We start from the raw sequence: 20,034 nt of genomic DNA on the forward strand, positions 1-20,034 counted from the left end.
TTTTTCCACCTCTGGATGCAGTGTATATAGATCTCATCAAAAGGAAAAATAAAGGAAATAAAGAACAATAAATCAGCATCCATATTTCATGTTCAAGATCAATGCTTTCTTTATATATTTATTTTTAGTACCTCTCTCCTAATTACCTCCTGGGGTGATCATATAAAACAACAGCATGAAAATGGCAATGAATATAAAACTTACAATGCAAACTCCCTTTCTGGGATTGGGCCCTCCCTGAATTTAAGACATTTGAGCTGCAACCCTGAAAGTCCAGGCTGCTCTGTTTGGCCTAGTTTGCCACAAGAAGAAGGGAAACAAAGGATATTTCAAAGAGAGCTTTAAAAGCTAATTCTTAATCAGGAAAAGCAAGACTATAGAATGGTACGCTGCGGTGCGGGGAGATAATTTGGAAGAAGGATGCAAGGTTCATGGCCAAACCTTTGATCCCAGTACAGTCTCCAGCACTTACACGAACAGAGGCACAGCCCAAATATCTTGGGCTGAAGGACTTAATCAGGATCAAGAAAGAAATATTTAACTTAATTGCAATTCTTAACCGTCAGAGAAAGCAAATTCTGAAAAAGAACTAGGCAGTATCATAAACTGTAATAACATTAATCTCTAGCATCTGTACTTACTCTTTGCCAATAGCAGTGATCCAAAGGCAACTGCTGTAACAAATATGCCACAGATGGCATCCAGGCGCACAGCAAACCATCGCGAGGTAGTCAGAAACAGAAACCAAGCCTCTAAAGATTTTTTTTTTTAAAGTCATAATAAGAAAAACAAGTTATTGGGGAAAAATAATTTCTGTAGTGACTCCCATAATACAGTAAATGCCAGACTATTGTTCACTAATTCCATAAGTGGCAAACATATCACTGTCTTGGAGGGAAGTTTGCATGTGCTGCTACTGATGCTAAGTTTTCCCAGGTAATACTGACCAATTTTCAGGTTTTTTACACTGTTTAACACAGCTGAGACTAGTGTATCAAAGAAGAGTTGCAACAGAAATAAAAGAATCAAGGGCCTGATCCAAAGCCCACAGAAGCCAACAAAAAACCTTCATTGACGTCAATGGAGTATGGACTAGACACCGAATACATTATGTAAAATATCATTATAATTTTCTTTAATATATATTTTCACATAAAGTATACCCCAATATGCTTCACAGAATTAAATAGTATTCAGCAGTGGAAGTTATATGATATAAATCACAGCAGAAAGCAGTACAGTCTGTATGATGAAAATTAAAGTGTTCAAACTCAGAGCCAATAACAGAACTCAAACAGGCCCAGGTAGAATTTTGTATCATTTTGTTAACTGCTCCTGTTCAAATAAATAGTATTTTCATACAGCCAACTGCCCCACCTCCCTTGGAGAGCTGGATGGCTGGGCCCTGTTTCTGGCTGGGAGCCAGAGCAAGAAGCCCATGTGTCTGGATGCCACACCCAGCAGAGAACCAAGACTCACAGGGCTGAGCAGACAGCTGGGTTCCTGGTATGGAATTGTCAGTGGAACTCACAGAATGGACTCTAAGCTCCCCATAATGCCACCCTCTGGTTGGTGGAAGCACTCCCAGTAGCAACAGGCACCACTGACCCACAAAGGGCAGTGTGGACAAGAACCACCACATTAAATTACTGCTGTGAGTATAAGTCAACCCAATATAGAGAATCACAGAAGATTAAGGTCGGATGGAACTTCAGGAGTGTGCCTAGTCCAACCCTCAAACAGGTTAAGTTTTCACCTCAACTGGGTGAAAAAAATGATACTTTAAATATATTTTTTGGGTATACTTTAAAATGTTTATCTTAAATGTTGTTAAGATGCATGCCTGGATCCCTCAAATTGTATGAGAGTCCTAAGTGAATTCTACAAATTCAGAAAGAGAAAACAAACTACTATGAAATCAACTACAGGTTGGACCTCCCTGGTCTGTCACACCTGGGACCTGACCAGTCCCAAACAAGAGAACTTGCTGGACCAGTGAAGATCCCCTGCTGCTGGCTCCACTTCCAGCCCTGGCTATCCACCCTGCTGTTGGCACTGGCTCACCTGGCTGCCATGCGCCAACCCATGTCATGCTGCTGTGGCCCCAGCCCAGCTCTGACTCCCTTTCTGGGCAGCCCTGGCCGTAGCTTCCTTGCCAGGCTGCCACTGCTCTGGCTCCCAGCCCAACCAAGTTGCTGCAGCCATGGCTCCCAGCCCAGCCACTGTGGCTGCTGCAGCCCTGGCTCCCAACACTGCTGGGCTGCTGCGTCTCTCTTCCAGCCCAGTGGGACTCTGAGCTGCTGCCCTCCTGCCCGAATCCCGGCCACTGGGGCTGTTTGGCTTGGGAACACTCATGGTCCTGCTGGATCACGGATGTTGCCAGACCAGAGAGTCATGGTTGAAGGAGGTGCAACCTGTAATGAAGAGAATTTTCTCCACAGAAAGCTATATGAAAACTAGCAGGGTCTCTGCATTTTACCTGTACACTACATCTAGGGGGAAAAGGTATTTCCCTTGAGAGGGTTGCATACTTAGATGTCCATGTCTACTCATGACAAACCTGAATGAAGATCTTGATGAGCATCAAATAATTCTTGGAATCTTTGCTCTGCTTTGAAAGCACGAATAGTCCAAAGCCCCTGGAGTGATGATGACAAGTGGGAGAACACCGGACTTCGAGCTGCAAAGTAAAAAAGACTAATTCATTGTAGCTGGAGGGCAGCAGTCACAGCTTTCGGAACTATGCTAATCTTGAATCCTACTTCTCTGTTTACTCGCACATGCTACTGAATGATATATTTTTTTTGAATAAACCTAGTATTTTTAACCTACTTTCCTGTTGCTCAATTATACTCACTTGGACAGCAAGATGGATTTATACCAAAATTTCTTCAACAGATACTATCATCCATGATATTTTCCCTTACTTCATTCACTAATCAGTGAATTTTTTAATTTCATGATACTCAACTCTGTGCTACTTTAAGGTGACAGTCCATTTAAAATACCAAAGGTTACCCTGGATCAAAACCTACATTATTATGTGCAATAATGAACTTGACTTCAATGAGATTAATTGTGGTCTTAAGCCTGAGGTTAAGCAAATTCTGAAGGATTTTGCTGGGTTGAGACCTGAGACAACAAGCAAGGCATTTGCAAACCAAAGCGAAAATTCCTGATTAGTTGATTATCTGCAGAATTTTAGCATCTCGTGTAATTGCTTGACAGACTTAAGGTTTGTCTACATGGGTAAATTACTGCACTGAAACTTTCTCACTCACAGGGGTGAAAAATCACACCCCCAAAGGGCCTCAAGTTTCAGCACATCAACTTGCCAGTGTAGACAGACTTCATGGAGGTAGTTTTCCTAAAGTGTTGGGAGAACTCTCTCACAGCGATGGAGCTGTGATCACACTGTCTCGTTAAACACTGCTTTAAGTGTAAGCAAAGCCTTAAAATCAGATGTATGCAAGCAACGTACTTGTGGACTCAAGACGTTTAATATCTCTTGCCGTGTCTAAGAAATACCGTCGAAGAACAAAGAAAAGAATACAAAGTGGAACTAAAGGGATGAGTATCCAAGGAATCACTGCCACTGCCACTGCCACCACACCGAAAACCTGCAGGGAATTCTGCAACACAGGTGAGAGAAAATATTACAACCTTATCCAGGAAGATTCTATTTAAAACAAGCTCAGAACTATTTAACATCATTAAAAGGACGAACATTCAGACGTGAAGATGATGTTCCAATTAAAAGGACAAACAACACTTTTCATATACACTCATCCTTCGCTATTCGAGCACAATTGGTTCCCAAATTTCTGCTTGTAGGCGAAAACTCATAAGAGTGACACTAAATTCCCATTAAAATACATGTAACAGTCTCCAGTTTGTTCCAAGTGCTTGTAACTTGACATAAACCGGTTGAATTTAGGTATTTTTCTGATGTATTTGAATAGTTTGGCACCAGAAATAGGAGGTAGGGTATGTATGTAGACCAGGGATTCCCAGCCTATGGGTCCCATTAGATTTGTTAAAGGTCGCCAGCTGGGCAGTTCCCAGCTGCATGTGACTGGTAAAGAAGCCATTTGCAGTTTCTTAACACCGCTGCCTCAGGCAGATATCTATCAATAGAGATAGCTACTGGAGAAGGCAGCTACTCTATCACTAGGGATAGCAATTACCTTATGCCTAGGTGCTGAAACCTAAACACTTGAGTTAATTGCTGGGAGCAAGAGGGCTGGGGGAGTCAACCAGCCTAGCAGCCCTGGTGAAGCGGCTGCAGGAAAAGGAGGTGTGTCTAAGGCTGGGTTTGTTGAGGGATGCAGGGAGGGTTCTAAGACTGGGGGAAGTTTGGGGCTGCAGGGGGCGTTGTAAGGCTGGGGGTGGTTTGGGGCTGCTGGCGGGGGGTTTAAAGTGGGGGCAGTTTGGGACCTTGTGTGGGGGGTTAAAACCTGGCCGAGGGTGAGGTCTGCGGGACGGGCGGGGGTGGGGTCTAATACAGTAAACCCTTGAGTTACCCAGGGGCTGTTCCTGCAACCTCTGCATAACTTGAATTTTCCTGCAAAGGGAGGGGAGCCAGGAACCACCAGGGCTGGTCAGTTTCCTGGCTCCCGGAGTGGCAGGAGCTGAGAATCAGGGCCAGGCTGGTTCCAGTCTCCCCATGGCTTGTGGGACCGGGAAGTTGATCAGCTCATGGCTGGTCAGTTTTACATTCCCGCCAGTGCAGCGGAGGGATCCAGGCTAAGAGCCTTCTCCCTCTCTTCCCCCAGGATGCAGGGCTGTCAGGCAGCTGCATGTCCGAGGGAAGGGAGGGAGAAGGCTCCAACTGCAGAGCTGCAGGTCTCCCCGCCCCTGGCCAGGGACCCCAGAGCTGAAGTGGAGCCAATCGCAGGACTGCGGGTCTCCGTGCCTCCCGGCCAGAGACCCCACAGTTGGCTCCGCTCCAGCCGTGGGGCTGCAGGTCTCCCCATCCCTGGCCAGCGACCCTGCTCATATAAGCGGGGGAAGTTCACTCATACAGTGAATAAAGGTGGGTAGACATATTCCTCGTTTTAGCAAGTACTCATTAGTAAAGTACTTGTCACACGAGGGATGAGTGTAATAGCTAGACCACAATTACTTTCATAACATAATTGTTAAGATTTAATGTTTTAGTCTTTTACATTGATTGTAGAGTTTGCTCTCTGTCTTCTACGTGGTTTGTTCTGCCAGAGTCTAACGGGAGCAGCTTCAATCAACTTGACACAACATGAGACACTTGTGTCCATGGCAGTGTTCCATTTCCCGTGACCCTACAAAGATCTGCCAGTGTGCTGATTTAGGAGACGGACAATTTCAAGACAGGTACTAGTTCATTGCTCTGCAGACACTCAGAGAACCATATTGATACATATTTTCTAGTTCAGGTAAAAGACTGAACTGAGCTTTGACAGGAATTCAGATGTTGTTCCGTGAATCACTTTGCCCAGCATAACCTGAAGACCTGGCAGTGTGGTCAATATGGTGAACTTTCTTTGCCTACGTGATTAATCTGTTAACAGAAAAGTAACATCTACAGCACACAACAAAATGGAACACTGCCAAGAGATTTAAAAACAGCGTACCAGGTTAATGACACAGCAAGAAACAGGAGACTGACCAGCTGACCTAAACTTGAAGCTTACCTATAAAATCTGGAGATATCAGAGTGAGAAGCTTAATCGTCTAGGGTGTGGAAAGCCTCACAACAGTCAGTGCTCCCATTTGCACCCAATGGTAGGTAACATAATCCTTATGCAGAGAGCTGAAATTTCAAGTTTATGTTACTCTCCAGCCCAATGTCAACTATTTCTTGGAAGGTTCACTGTTAGAAAACTGATTTCCATACTCAGCATTAATCCCTGCATCCAGTCCTGTTCAACATCTTCATCAGTAGCAGAGAGGGCACAATTTTAAAGTTTGCACACCGTATACTTATAAATATAACACCAAACTGGGAGGGGCCGTAAGTGCTTTGGGGGATAGGACTATAATTCAAAATGTCCCAGAGAAATTGTGTGAGGTAATTCAGTAAGCAGTAATGCAAAGTACTAGACTTAGAAAGGAACAAGCAGCTGCACACATATAAAATGAGAAATTACTAGCTAGAAAGAAGTACTGAGGTAAGTGAACTAGGGGTCAGAGTGGACCACAAACTTGAATCAACAGTTTAACACTGTTGAAAAAAGAAAAGCAAAAATAATTCTGGTGTCTATTAGCAAGAGTGCTGTAAGCTACAAAAGTAATGTGCAAAAGACATTCATGTTTCCAAAAGCAGTAAATCTTGCATCCCTTTTCAGTCCCTGAAAAATACTGTCATGAATGAATGCTGGGAAAGGGTTAACCTCAACACAGACAACTCTCAGCAGGGGGCAGTCAGGTAAGACAATGGGAGGGAGAAAGACTTTTTTGAACTGAGAACAATTGCAGTCTGAGGGGTCTTATGTCTGTGTGGCTAATGCAGAGGGAAGACAGAGAGATGATTTCTCCCAAGCAGTTGAAATGAATCCAGTACATATCCTGACCTTCTCAAAATCAGCCACAGATATGTAAGTAGAAGGGAAATGCGTAGTCAGATGTGATCAGGTGATGGTTCTTCTGAATTTGGTGTGGACTGACTATCCTTATTTTTAGTTGCTTTGGTTAATGACTTGATTTCTTCCTCCTGTAACTTTTAAGCTGAATCCCAGGGAAGTAATTCTCTGTGCTGCAACCAGTATGATTTATTTTCTCTTGCATTGTGAATAAATTACTTTTTTAAAGCAAATTACTTGATCCCTGTGTCCTAGAGGAGTCTGAGTATGTTCAGGACTTAGATTAAAAGGTCAGCTACTAAATAACAGTTCTTTGTATCTAAGCTCTCTCATGAGGGAGGGTTAAGAGCTTAGGGTACCCCACAGGGAGACATTCCAAGTACATCTTCCTGGTTTAGGCTTTTTTTCCCCACTTGGGTGGTGGCAGTGATTACTGTAACCTTGTGGAGCTTTTGAAGCAAAGCCTTTTAAAGGCAGGGTGTTTTTTAAAGATTTTGCGGTACCCAACTTTCTGCTCTCAGAGTGTCAGAGTGGGGAGCAGCCCTGTCCAACACCCTCCTCTTTTAATGTACTAAATGACCCAAACTGCAGCCATTTTTAAAGGCCAACTTAACTGAAACCTATTTCCACAGTCTTGGACAAACCACCTGCAATAAGAAATCCAAAATGGTGTTGTGTCTACCCTTACCTCATGCTTTGGAGGAGGCGTAAGTGTTCATGTACAATAGGAAACAGCTCCTGGGAAAGACTTGATTTTAAAAAAAAGTGTGTTTTACATTTTCTAAAGACTACTGCTGTATTGCTGGTGCTGCCACAATGTGGAAGAATGTCAAGAAACAATGAAGAAAGTAATACCCAAAAACAAAGTTAACTTGCAAGCAGTAAAGAAGCACATGGAACAGGCCACCTCATTTTCTTCGTAATATTCTCTACCCAAAGTGATAGGACAGATGTCTGACTACTGAAGGAGATGATGCTACTAGGACCTGGGCATCTAATAGTTATCCATTAATCATGCCAACTGTAATGACTTTCAGGGTTCAAGGTGAATCATTCAGGCAATACAGGTTTGCTGATGATCTTCCAAAGGAAATCACACCATTGAATTGATGGAAGTCACTAGCTAAGCATCTGGAACCAGAGCCTGTTGAAGTGCTACAACTGCTTTTCACAACATTTGCTTCTTCTACAAGCACAGAAAGAATACTTTTCTTCATTTGCACTGACCAGTTCAAAGTTGAGAATTTAATTAGGAATTGAAAACTTGCGTACTCCAGTCTATGAACAAAAATGAGGAGGAACAGGGTTGTGATCTACTAGTTTAAGAAGTATGAAGAACAGTCTAAGTAACTTAATAGACTGTCTCACTTTCACGAGATTTAGTTCAGTTCAACACAGTAACTTACATTGGTACAATGACATAGCTCAAGGATATGTAAAATTCACATCTGAGGGACAAAATTACACCAACCTAACTCCAGCGTGGACAACACTATGTCCATAGGTGAAATTCTCCTATCAACATAACAACAACCTCTTGTGGAGGTGAATTAACTGCACCAGTGGAAGAAGCTCCCCCGTCAGCATAGCCGCATCCTCACTGAAGCACCACAACGGCTCTGCTGCAGTTTTTAACAGCTGACTTTAGGCCATAAGCTTCAGTCACTTTTACTTATTTTTACATAACTGAAAAAGTTACCAAGCTGGGCTGACTACTTTTAATCCCACTGTTTATTAAATCATTAGTTGTAAATTTGAAACACTTTGATAATTAAAATGTATGTATCTAAAATATTTAAGGCATTAAAAAATTGTAAATGCTGCTTTGCATTCAATTAAATTCCAGTTTTCATCTTAATACAGATTAACACAACGCATGAGGGAAAAAGATCTTAATTATCAGGTAAATAAATAATCTATCATTCATCATTTTCAAACACATTAATTCTGGCCAAATAATAATAATCTTTAAAATTAGCTATTTTAAATGCTAAATATTAAATGTATATGCTTATAGCAGACCCTTCTACATAATAACAGAGAGGTAGAAGTGTTAGTCTGTATTCTAACAAAACCAAACAGCACTCATGTAGCACTTCCAATACTAACAAAATAATTTATTAGACGATGAGCTTTTGTGGGACAGATCCACTTCTTCAGAAACAATTATTTGTAGACTAAGAAGTGGGTCTGTCCCACGAAAGCTCATTAACTAATAAATTATTTTGTTAGCTTTCTACATAAATTGTTTTGATATTTAAATGTTACCCATCTAACATAAATGTTTTAATGGTTATACTAACAAATAAGAAGGTACCTTTCTTTAGAACAGAAATCAAGTACAAATGAAAAAGTTGATTACAATTGCTGATTTATATCAAGGATTTTCACTTGGTGACTTAAATAGCTTGGATTTAAATCGGTTCACCGACAATGTACTGTCTGTGCACTCATCAATGCAACTCCGCAATCTGCTGGAGGGTTCACTGATCAGCAACTGTATCAACTTCAGATCTTATGAAAAGCAGCAGAAAAGTTCTTAAGCAGTGCATGATATGCACACATAACCCTAGCAGCACATCTCTGTGAGATATATACTTTTTGTTAGAGAAAATTTCTTGTCCCCATGTTTGTTTTCAGAATAAATATGCATAACACTTCATCAACCACACCAGTAAACATTGTTTAGTAATTCGAATTATGTTCAAAGTTAGGATTTCTTCCACAAATCAAAAGTAAAATCTGCTGTCTTTTTGCCAGACAGTGATATCCTACTTTGTTTGTAAGCACATAAGTCATATCTTCAGTGTATCAGTAGTTTAAGGCAATCTAGAAGATTTGTACTTATCGCCATTTGGAACAGGATTGTTACACTCTATGACTGACAGTAGAATTAAAAGATTTCTAGCTTCTGTAAAGTGTTAGAAATATTAATGACCTTCATATGTCTTTTTTCCCTCAATAAACAGGTTGTGCAACAAATGTGGAGGGCTATAAAAAACAACTCCTCTACGAAAATAATTGAATGTTCCACCCGTGTCAAAAGCAAATTTAGTAGTGCAACAAATAAAGACCCAAAATACAAATACAGAAAACTCTTTCATATCTGGCATTCTATCATCTGGAACTCTCTAATAACCACCATTTTAACCATATGTAAATTTTAGTTACATAGTCCATAAGTACAATATAGTGAAAGTAAATACAAATAAATACAGGAAATACAGTATACGTTTACAGTATACAATACTACTGTTGTTGGTAAATAAATAACTCTGTATACATTTGTGTTTGTTTCTTAATATATAATCTTATTTTTCTTTAGTGTTATCAATTGCTAGGTATACCTCTCTATTATCCAGAATATTTAAATATCTGGCAGCCTCCCGGTCCAGGTGCTGCTGGATCTGAGTTTACTATAAACTGTTAAAATATATTCGCTTAGTCTTTTTTAATACCCCTTGCCTGTCCATAAAAAATGTACCAAACCCATCTTCTAACAGACTTGAAGAGTTTAGGACCAGTGGGATCTCTTGCAAGACATTTATGATTACAGGGTGAACTCAAATCCTCACTTGGTCTCTGAGCCACCAAATCCTCAGCTGGTGTAAAGCTGGTATACTTCAGTGCACCTAAACTGATTGCTACCAGCTGAAGATCTGTCCCAAAGCTTTCCGGGAAGAAAAATTGGGATTCACCAAGGGCAAGTCATGCCTGACCAATCTAATTAACTTCTATGACGAGGTCACAGCCTCTGCGGACATGGGGAAGCCAGTGGATGTGATATACCTTGACTTCAGCAAAGCTTTTGATACAGTCTCCCACATCATTCTTGCCCATAAGTTGAGGAAATACAGACTGGATCCATGGACTATAAGATGGATAGAAAGCTGGCTTGATGGTCAGGCCCAACAGGTAGTGGTCAATGGCTCAATATCTGAATGGTGGTTGGTTTCAAGCGGAGTGCCCCTTGGCTGTGTTCTGGGGCCGGCGTTGTTCAACATCTCTATTAATGACCTGAATAAGGGACTGGATTGTACCCTCAGCAAGTTTGCAAATGACACTAAGTGAGGGGGAGAGGCAGATACATTGAAGGGTAGAGATAAGATTCAGAGTGACCTGAATAAATTGGAGGATTGGGCCAAAAAAAATCTGAGTTGGTTCAACAAGGAGAAGTGTAGAATCCTACACCGGGGACGGAAGAATCCCAAGCATTGTTATAGGCTGGGGACTGACTGGCTAAGCAGCAGTACAGTGGAAAGGGACCTAGGGATTATGGTGGATGAAAGGCTGGATATGAGTAAAGGGTGTGCCATCATAGCCAAGAAGGCTAATGGCATATTAGGGTGCATTAGGAGGAGCACTGCGAGCAGATCTAGAGAAATGGTTGCTCCCCTCTATTTGCCACTGGTGAGGCCACATCTGGAATACTGTGTCCAGTTTTGGGCCCTCTAGTAGAAAAAGGGACATGGATGTACTGGAGCAGGTTCACAAGACGGCAACAAAAATGATTAAGGGGCTGGAGCACATGAACCAGCCTTCAACTTCCTAAAGGGGCACTCTAAAAAGGATGGAGAGAAACTGTTCTCAGTGGTGACAGATGGCAGAACAAGGAGTAATGGTCTGAAGTTAAAGATCGAGAGGTGTAGGTTGGATATTAGGAAAAACTACTTCACCAGGAGGGTGCTGAAGGACTGAAATGCATTGCCTAGAAAGGTGGTGGATTCTCCATCCCTGGAGGTTTTTAAGTCCTAGCTTGACAAGGTCCTGGCTGGGATGACTTGGTTGGGGTTGATCCTGCTTGAAGCAGGGGGCTGGACTAGATGACCTCCTGAGGTCCCTTCCAAGCCCTATGTTTCTATGATATGATAGGTATGGGTTGATCTACAGCTTTATTCAAAACTAGGATTGAATCTTTGTTTGGTTGTTTTGTTGAGGAAAACATTAAAAAAATCACTTTAATGTAGTTTTATGCATCTCAGCCCCATTTGGCTGCATACAGAGGCATCAAAATACTTCGAGCAAAGCTCTTCTTGCTATATTCCTGATCCTTGTAATCAGTCAAAAAACCATGAATTACCAGAAATCTTGCAAAAGATTGCAAACAAGAGTTCATATATCACTAAATGAACACTAGTTTTATTTTTCAAGGAACTGACAGCTACTATATTTAAAACACTGCTTTTCACCACTGCAATGAGAAAAAATGGGAAAAATAACTCAGTTACAACATATTGTTGTGAGATGAGAAGTACACAAAGAAAAAGACAAGAAAGTAAGAAAAAAATGAAGAAAAGGGTTAGGGAAGAGAAATATAGTCATCAAGAGCAAAAGATGAACACAAAATAATTAAGGGGAATGTTCGTGTTTTGTCCTCCTTCACATATGAATAACAGTTATAGGGAATTGCATTAATAATTTAATCTACTCAAAAACAGAACTGATAAAATCTGGCAACTAAATCCAGAAAATATTGAAATAGCGATCCACATATTTGTTATTTTATATGAAATTTCTGTTTTGCTATTGTACTAAACAATAAATGCAAATACAAAGAAACACAGAGAGAATGAAACTTTACCTGACACTAGTAATGCTGAAAATCATTGTAGAGTATAAATAAAAACTGTAAGCTGGAGACCTCTATGAGCGCTGCATGGCTGTAGCCTAAACCTAGATGACTAACCTACCCAGATATTTGGTTCAAGTGCAAGAAATAATTTTAGAAATATAAAGATAAATAGATAACCTTTACAGTCTAAAGACACTGCAGAGGCTTTGGCATATATTATCTACACTGACGGTTATCATCGAGATGAGTCCACCTGGCTACTGAGATTTAATAATTGGGACATTCAAAAGCGGAATAAGAAATGAAATACTGAATTATATAGCCCATACACCATTTTCACCACACACCTGTATTTTTGGTCTTTAAGACAGAAATCCTCACCTCCTTTTCCCACATCAGTGTAACAACTATTGTTTTTATTGTGAGTTAATAAAGAGTATAAAAATGCAAAAGCAAAAAAAAAAAATCGAGATTTCAGAAGTTACAGAATCTTTTTTTAAAATGGACATTTCAACCTCACCATACTTCTGTCTAAACGCCTGTGCTATCTTCTACTAGCCATAGGAAAAATTACATCCGTATTTTTGCTCATGTCCCTGTCCCAGTAAGTCTTCATTATCCTTACGTTAAATACTAACCGATCCATTGTAGCACGGATGCTGGAAAAAATATATTGGAACAAGTAAATGAAAAGAGAAAAAGGATCAGAATTCACTGTGATTAACCATCTCTATGAGACTATGCTCTTTTCTCTTTTAGCTAAACTTCCTTTCATGGCAAAATCACAAAATCATTGCAAAAAATCAGAATGTAACAAAACACACACACACACACAAAAAAAATTCCCTGACATGTCTGAACACTAAGTCTTTGGCTATTTTTGAAGCCCTCATTATTCTGATTTTTTAAAATATAGTCAAAATGGAACTAAGTTACATAATCTTTTAGCAGGTAAAGAACTTCTATTTAATTATTCATCGCACACATATCTTAACATTATATTACACACACCAAAACCGACTATGTAACTCGGTGTAAAAAAAAAAACAAAAAACAAACTATAGGATCACAAAATGACAAAGTCATTGTGAAGCTAAAAGATGCTGGAATTCCTTCTACACACTTTCCCTGACACTGACAAACAATAAAATGCAAGGGTCAGTGGTACTGAAACAAGTAAAGGCAGTTCCACTCTTTTGCACCTATGAAAGCAAGTGACCCTAGCTTATTATTCCAGTCTTAGGCACTTTTTGTTCTTAATATCCAGATGCAGCAGCTATTTTTTAAAAGAAATGACTGTGGACACCTTCTTCACATTTTCCTTTTCTTCAGCATTTTCACTTCATAAAGCTGCAGTCAATGTGTTTTGTGTGTGGTGAGAAGGGAATGACACATTCCACGGTGGTCTTAGCCAAAGCCTACATTGGTGGCTCAAGTAGTCTCAAGATTAGGTCTTTGTATGTGCTGAAAGGATATGAAAAGTCAGTTATTTAAGCTCAGTCAAGCTGTTGATTTTGGGGAGGAAAAGGGTTTTGCAATTCAGTTTTCCTCAATAAATCACTGCCCTTTACCAAGGGCAGCTGCTGATAGTTCACATGTTCACAATGTTCCCCAGAAACAAAACAAATCTTGAGTTTTTAAAATCCAGCACAGGATAAAACCAAAATGAGTGGGAGATACTTCTTTTAAATTATCTTCTTTAACTATACTAGAAATTAAACCAGCAATTCATTTATTTAGAAATAAATAATGAAATCCTGGAGGATTTGCATTTTGTTATCAAAAGGGCAGCACACTGACATCTATATTATGCGGATTTTAAACACCAACTAGTGGCTATTGTAGAAGAAGGGAACGTAAAAAGAAAAAGAGCACGAAATGGTGACTTTATTGGAAATGGAAGAATCAACTGAACAGTATGGTGATGAGCATAAAGACCAACATTTTCTAATGGCTATTAATTTTGGGAGCCCAACTTGGGACATGTAAAAGGCTGATTTTGAAAGACGCTAAGTATCCATAAGACCTCTTGAATTTAATGAGATGTTGGTTCTCTGCACCTCTGTGAATAAGCCTCTAAAACATCTCAAGCTGGGCATGCAAAAATTAAGGCCTCAAACTGGCAGCCATTTTTGAAAATATGGATTATTGTGCTCAAAAATGTTATTTAACATAAGAGGTTTTATACCTTATATTTCCTATTAAATTATGAGTGCTATAATACTTCACCATGGAATTCTTTCTCCAATTCAAAAAACAATACACATATTTGTTATGTTAAGTTAGATGTAGATATGGTATTTTATGCACAGTTTATTTAAATGATAAGGCTCCATCCATCAATGAACACAACATGGATGGAAATTTGTCCTGCCCGCCATGCTAGAGGCAGAGTCAGGAAATTTTGATTAAGAAAATAAGGGTGCATCTATACTAGGAACTAACTTCCAAGTGAACGTCAAAGTTAAACAATAAATTGAAGTAGCCAGCAGAGAGCCTACACACATTTTTTCCTTACTTCAAAGTCCTTACTCCATTCCCAGGAATGGAGTAGTGCCCTACTTTGAAGTTTAACTTCAAAGCAAGGTGTGTGTAAACACTCTACTTCGAAGTAAGCAACTTCAAAGTTATTTTTGTAGTGTAGACACAGCCTAAGTGAATTTAAAAAAAAATTTCAAAACAGCCTAAAGGAATTGAGGGCTCAACTCCCTTAAGCTCATTTGTTTAAATTTGTTCAATTTTTAAAGGAAGGCTATTTGTCACTAGTATGTATATTCTGGTAGCACCTTTAGACCCCAGTTAGGACAAAAGTCTCATTTTGACAGATAAAGTCAAACATACAAGCAGGTATAGAGTAAAATATTCAGGTGCATCTAACACGATTTCTTCCTTTCAATGCAAAAAAAAAAGTGTTAGCTAACTCAAAATAAAATAGTAGTGAACACACCGCAGAGCCCTGTGCAGTTACAAAATTAGTATCCAAATAATGATCCACAGATAGCTGTATCCACATCCATGTATGAGGATTTCCGCAGATATAAAGCAGATAACTGCAGATTTTCTGGGTTCTAGATGCCAAATCTGTATCCACATCTGCATTCATGTCTGCTGAACTATGGATGCAGATTTCTGTGGCTATCAAGCATATAACTGAGGATTTACAGGACACTAGACATCACAATCCAGCTTTTAATCAGGTTAGCACTCGAGTACAATCCCAGGCTCCCCTACAGGCTTTACTTTGAGCTTCAAGCTCAAGATCATAGTAGAGTTTTCAGGTCCACACTGCTATTTTAATTTGTTAGCTAACTTGAGTTAAGAACCCTATACTGTACTTACAGTGTAGATGCACCCTAGAACTTTAGGTGTCTAAATCCTATTGACTGTACCCTACTGATTTTAGGTAATCAAAACCAATTGAAAGTCAATAAGTCTAAGTTACCTAAGACATCAATGTACTTTTTCAACATTTTATCCATGGTCCTTGCCCTGAAGAGCTTACAACTTAATTGAAAACAAGCTTTCCCAAATAAATATTAACAACAGGAGGAAAGAAAGGGACAGGAAGAATGAGGGTAAAAGTTGTAAGGGTACTGATCGACAAAATATATGGGGTAATGTCAATCAAACACTGTTGCTTTCATTTTCCTTTTCAAGTTATTTCCAGCCATGTATTAGCTTAAGTCATTAGCTTTCCAAAAATCAGCTAGGAATATAACAAACACAGCAATAAATGTAAATGTCCAGTTATGAATTTTAATAAATACAGCACTAATTTTCAAAGGGATGAACTGGCATGGAAACATATGCCTACAGAGTCCATCAGAAGCATGAAGACCCACAACAGTGCACCTATTTGTAGGACATGGGCCTTGAACACAAGATGCCTGAGCCTACTGAAGTCAATGACAAAATTCCCATTTACTTTTGTGAGCTTTGAAAGATATTGTAAATATACAGTTCAAAGGCTGGGTCTACACTTACCTTGAATAGTGATGGCTACGACGCAATTTTAGGTACGCCAATTGCGTACCAAAAATCGATTTTGCAGACATCAATATTCATACCTGTCTGCACTGAAGAATGCTGATGGGAGTGCTCCTTCCCTCAGCATTTCTTAATCCTTCCAGCTCACACGGAGTTCTGGGTTCGACATTGACCCCAGAATGTGCCGCTTCATGCATACGTGAAACAGTATCCCAGAAGATCAAATGTAAGTGTTCGATCTTCCATGGTGAGTGTAGACCCAGCCATAGAAACTCAGGTAAGTAAAATAGCTTACCCGCTGTCTGCACATACAGATCAATTTGATATCAGTGTAACACTAATCATTCTAATTGTTGTTTATAAAATGAAGGAAGGAATTATCTCAACAGTAACAGAGAGGCTACGTCTACACGTGCAGCCAACATCGAAATAGTCTATTTCGATGAATAACGTCTACACGTCCTCCAGGGCCAGCAACGTCGATGTTCAACTTCGACGTTGCTCAGCCCAACATCGAAATAGGCGCAGCGAAGGAACGTCTACACGTCAAAGTAGCACACATCGAAATAGGGATGCCAGGCACAGCTGCAGACAGGGTCACAGGGCGGACTCAACAGCAAGCCGCTCCCTTAAAGGGCCCCTCCCAGACACAGTTGCACTAAACAACACAAGATACACAGAGCTGACAACTGGTTGCAGACCCTGTGCCTGCAGCATAGATCCCCAGCTGCCGCAGAAGCAGCCAGAAGCCCTGGGCTAAGGGCTGCTGCCCACGGTGACCATAGAGCCCCGCAGGGGCTGGAGAGAGAGCATCTCTCAACCCCCCAGCTGATGGCCGCCATGGAGGACCCAGCAATTTCGACGTTGCGGGACGCGGATCGTCTACACGGTCCCTACTTCGACGTTGAACGTCGAAGTAGGGCGCTATTCCTATCTCCTCATGAGGTTAGCGACTTCGACGTCTCGCCGCCTAATGTCGAAGTTAACTTCGAAATAGTGCCCGACGCGTGTAGACGCGACGGGCGCTATTTCGAAGTTGGTGCCGCTACTTCGAAGTAGCGTGCACGTGTAGACGCAGCTAGAGAGAGCTGTGCTAGTCTATATACTATCAAAACAAAAAAGCAGTCCAGTAGTACTTTAAAGACTAACAAAATAATTTATTAGGTGATGAGCTTTCATGGGACAGACCCACTTCTTCAGATCATATCCATACCAGAACAGACTCAATATTTAAGACGCAGAGAACCAAAAATAGTAATGAAGGATGTCTTTCTGATTTGTCAACCTTCATTACTACTTTTGGTTCCCTGTGCCTTAAATATTGAGTCTGTTCTGGTATGGATATGATCTGAAGAAGTGGGTCTGTCCCATGAAAGCTCATCACCTAATAAATTATTTTGTTAGTTTTTAAAGTGCTACTGGGCTGCTTTTTTGATTTAATTATTTCAACAGTTATTGAGCTAACATGATCTTTCTTATATGCTCTTAAAGATCTACAAAGTCCAAGCTGAACCTCTCTAATCCAGCACCCTCTTGTCCAGTAACATCCATAATCCAGCATGATTTTAGTTAGCTGGACGACCATTTAACATGACTATGGCCAAGTTTCCCAAGGTCCCATGAAGTTTGTTTACAGCCCCCAGTCCTGGCTCTCAGTGTTCTGTGCTGCTGTTTAGTTCTAATTTACCCCTAAATGTCTTCTAAGAGCCCAGTAAGCAGTGGAAGTGTTGGTAATGCTGTTAGACAATATTGACCTCCTGTGGTCTGGCAAATTCTCTCATTTGGCACTGGTCATGTTCTGAGCGTGCCAAAGTAGCGAGGTTCAACCCATAGGAAGCAAAAAATCATTTCCTCATTCTATAAGCCCAAAATCTTCCCTTTTGAATGCCTTTCTGCTGAAGTTAAGCAGATCTGTTACAAAAGAAGCAGAATTTATACAGTATCCTGCCCTTTAATCCTCATACATTGAGCTATGAGATGCAGACTCAGGGTATGCTTTTACATCCACAGCTCAGAAAATCACACTCAGCTTTGGAACCCAAATACAATACAATGACTTTATGTAAGAATTTTTGTTTTTCTTTATACTCCTATTTCATTTTTCTTTCTAACAAATCTTTAATAAGTGTCCAGAACATTTCTAGTCACTTTTTAAAATAAGTCCAAAACATTTCTAGTCATTTTTTTAAATAAACAATTTTTTCTGGTTTATCTGATGACAGACAAAATAAATGTAATTTTTTGTGTTAGGAATTATTTTTCATCCAGTATAGCTGTAAACTAGTCACATTCATCAGGACTATAGTACAGTGTGTAAATCTTATTAGGGGGCCTATGAAAACAATGAGAATTTATAGTATACTCTTAACAGCTGTATTCTTTTATACTATGAAATTGTTGACACTAGTCCTTTTCTTTTTATTATTTACAGGTACTTCTGCAGCACTCATCACTGTAGTATCGAAGCCCTGCCAAGATAGATTTACTTACTCAGAAATGAAATATATCCTTGCTAATGTAGTAATGGACTGGAAAGCTTCAAAACTACCCTATGATAACTCACAACAAGAACCACTTCTTCAATGCAAATCCTCACAAGAAAAGCTTCTATACACAAAGTAAGATGAACCAGTAACTGCATTGTTTATTAAATTTCACTTGATTCCTCCTGACAACCATTTAAACAATGAATGTTGGGAAATGTCTCTCAAAGAATCAACAACAATAGTAGGGATCAGAGCTTTTATATTTAGTTAATACTGTTCTTAAAAAGAAAAAAATATTTCTTCCTGAAGGGATTATAGAAAGTCTTACAAAAGACACCTGCAAACAAAACAAGTGACAAAAGATCTTTATCATAACTGATAACACTTATCCTCTGTAGAAATCTCTGCTTCCTTAGAGATAAATACCCATACCTTTGCTGTTAAATTCAAGATGTATTAACTAACAGGCACTGGCAATATTCAGCAGCACTACATTTTAATAAAAGAGAAGGAATGTTTTTCCTCTCATGCTCAGAAGTTCAATAGCTAAAGGCAACAAACCTACAATAAGATTTCAGTAAGCAAAGATTCTTATGCCTAACAGAAAGGGGAGCACTGAAATCTGTCTACAACAAAAATCATTTAAATAATTTCGGTAAAGATTTTAGACACATACAAGCAGTGTATTTTCCACTAAACAATACCATACCATGCAGATGTCCTTCCAAAGCTTGTGTGTTTTCACATACAGTGCAACCTTTAAATGTCTATCTTTCAACTACGTAAATGCCCTATTTGCAAGAGATGAGCTAAGTACATTTATTTGGCTGGGAAACTTGCGAACTGCAGTTTTCACAATCGGGATAAGAGGCACACATTTACAAAGAAATACTTTATTCTTTCATCCTGGATCAGTCTGACTCTGTCCCCGTTTTCCTGTAATATGTGATCATTTACCTTCTATAGTGGCAGGCACTTGAAAGATGAATATAACATAAATTACCTGCACTAGTCAGAAAGATGTATTTGTATCTCAATGTCTAGAAACTTTACAATACAACAGGCCCTTCACCCCAGTCTCAAATGAGTGACATGGATGTGTTAATGCTAAATTGAGGAATACAACCTGGAACGTCATTTCCCCAGAAATTGGCTGTTCCCCTCTTCAGTTTCTCAGCAATTCTACTGTCCTTTTGTCCCCCATATTCTTTTGAATCCCTGCTGTAAAACTCTCTACTCTCTGAGGTCTCAGAAGCTGCATCAGCTTTGGCAGGGCAGGCACTAGGTTTTGTGGGGGAGAGGAGTTTCATGCTTATTAGGGGAGGCGGGGAGGGGGAAGCCAATCAGATACTAGAAGCAGAAGCAAAGTCATGTCATTTCACTGTCTGCCGCCTAAATTTACCCAGACTAGTACATAGTGGGGAGAGCAGAA

The 20,034-nt window shown here is 39.9% G+C and overlaps 1 protein-coding gene across 7 annotated transcripts in view; it reads right to left on the reverse strand.

Annotated features, from left to right (window-relative positions):
* The window catches only part of ABCC4 (ATP binding cassette subfamily C member 4 (PEL blood group)), a 227,138-nt gene that overhangs the window by 72,995 nt on the left and 134,109 nt on the right, over nt 1-20,034 (reverse strand). For 5 of the 7 annotated variants that reach the window (XR_012644888.1, XM_074989214.1, XM_074989223.1 and 2 more), the window contains 3 exons: nt 3,482-3,632; nt 2,561-2,680; nt 642-752 (listed from right to left, as the gene is read on the reverse strand). The exons of 1 other annotated variant lie outside the window; for it this stretch is intronic. Coding sequence is in view for 4 of the 6 variants with exons in the window: in XM_074989214.1 (XP_074845315.1) it covers nt 642-752; nt 2,561-2,680; nt 3,482-3,632 (382 nt within the window). In the remaining 2 variants the exon portion in view is untranslated. The remainder of the gene's footprint in view (nt 1-641; nt 753-2,560; nt 2,681-3,481; nt 3,633-20,034) is intronic. One more of the 7 variants, XR_012644889.1, reaches the window with a different exon arrangement.

This window comes from Carettochelys insculpta, chromosome 1 (assembly GCF_033958435.1).
Source record: "Carettochelys insculpta isolate YL-2023 chromosome 1, ASM3395843v1, whole genome shotgun sequence".
Taxonomy (NCBI): Eukaryota; Metazoa; Chordata; order Testudines; family Carettochelyidae; genus Carettochelys; species Carettochelys insculpta.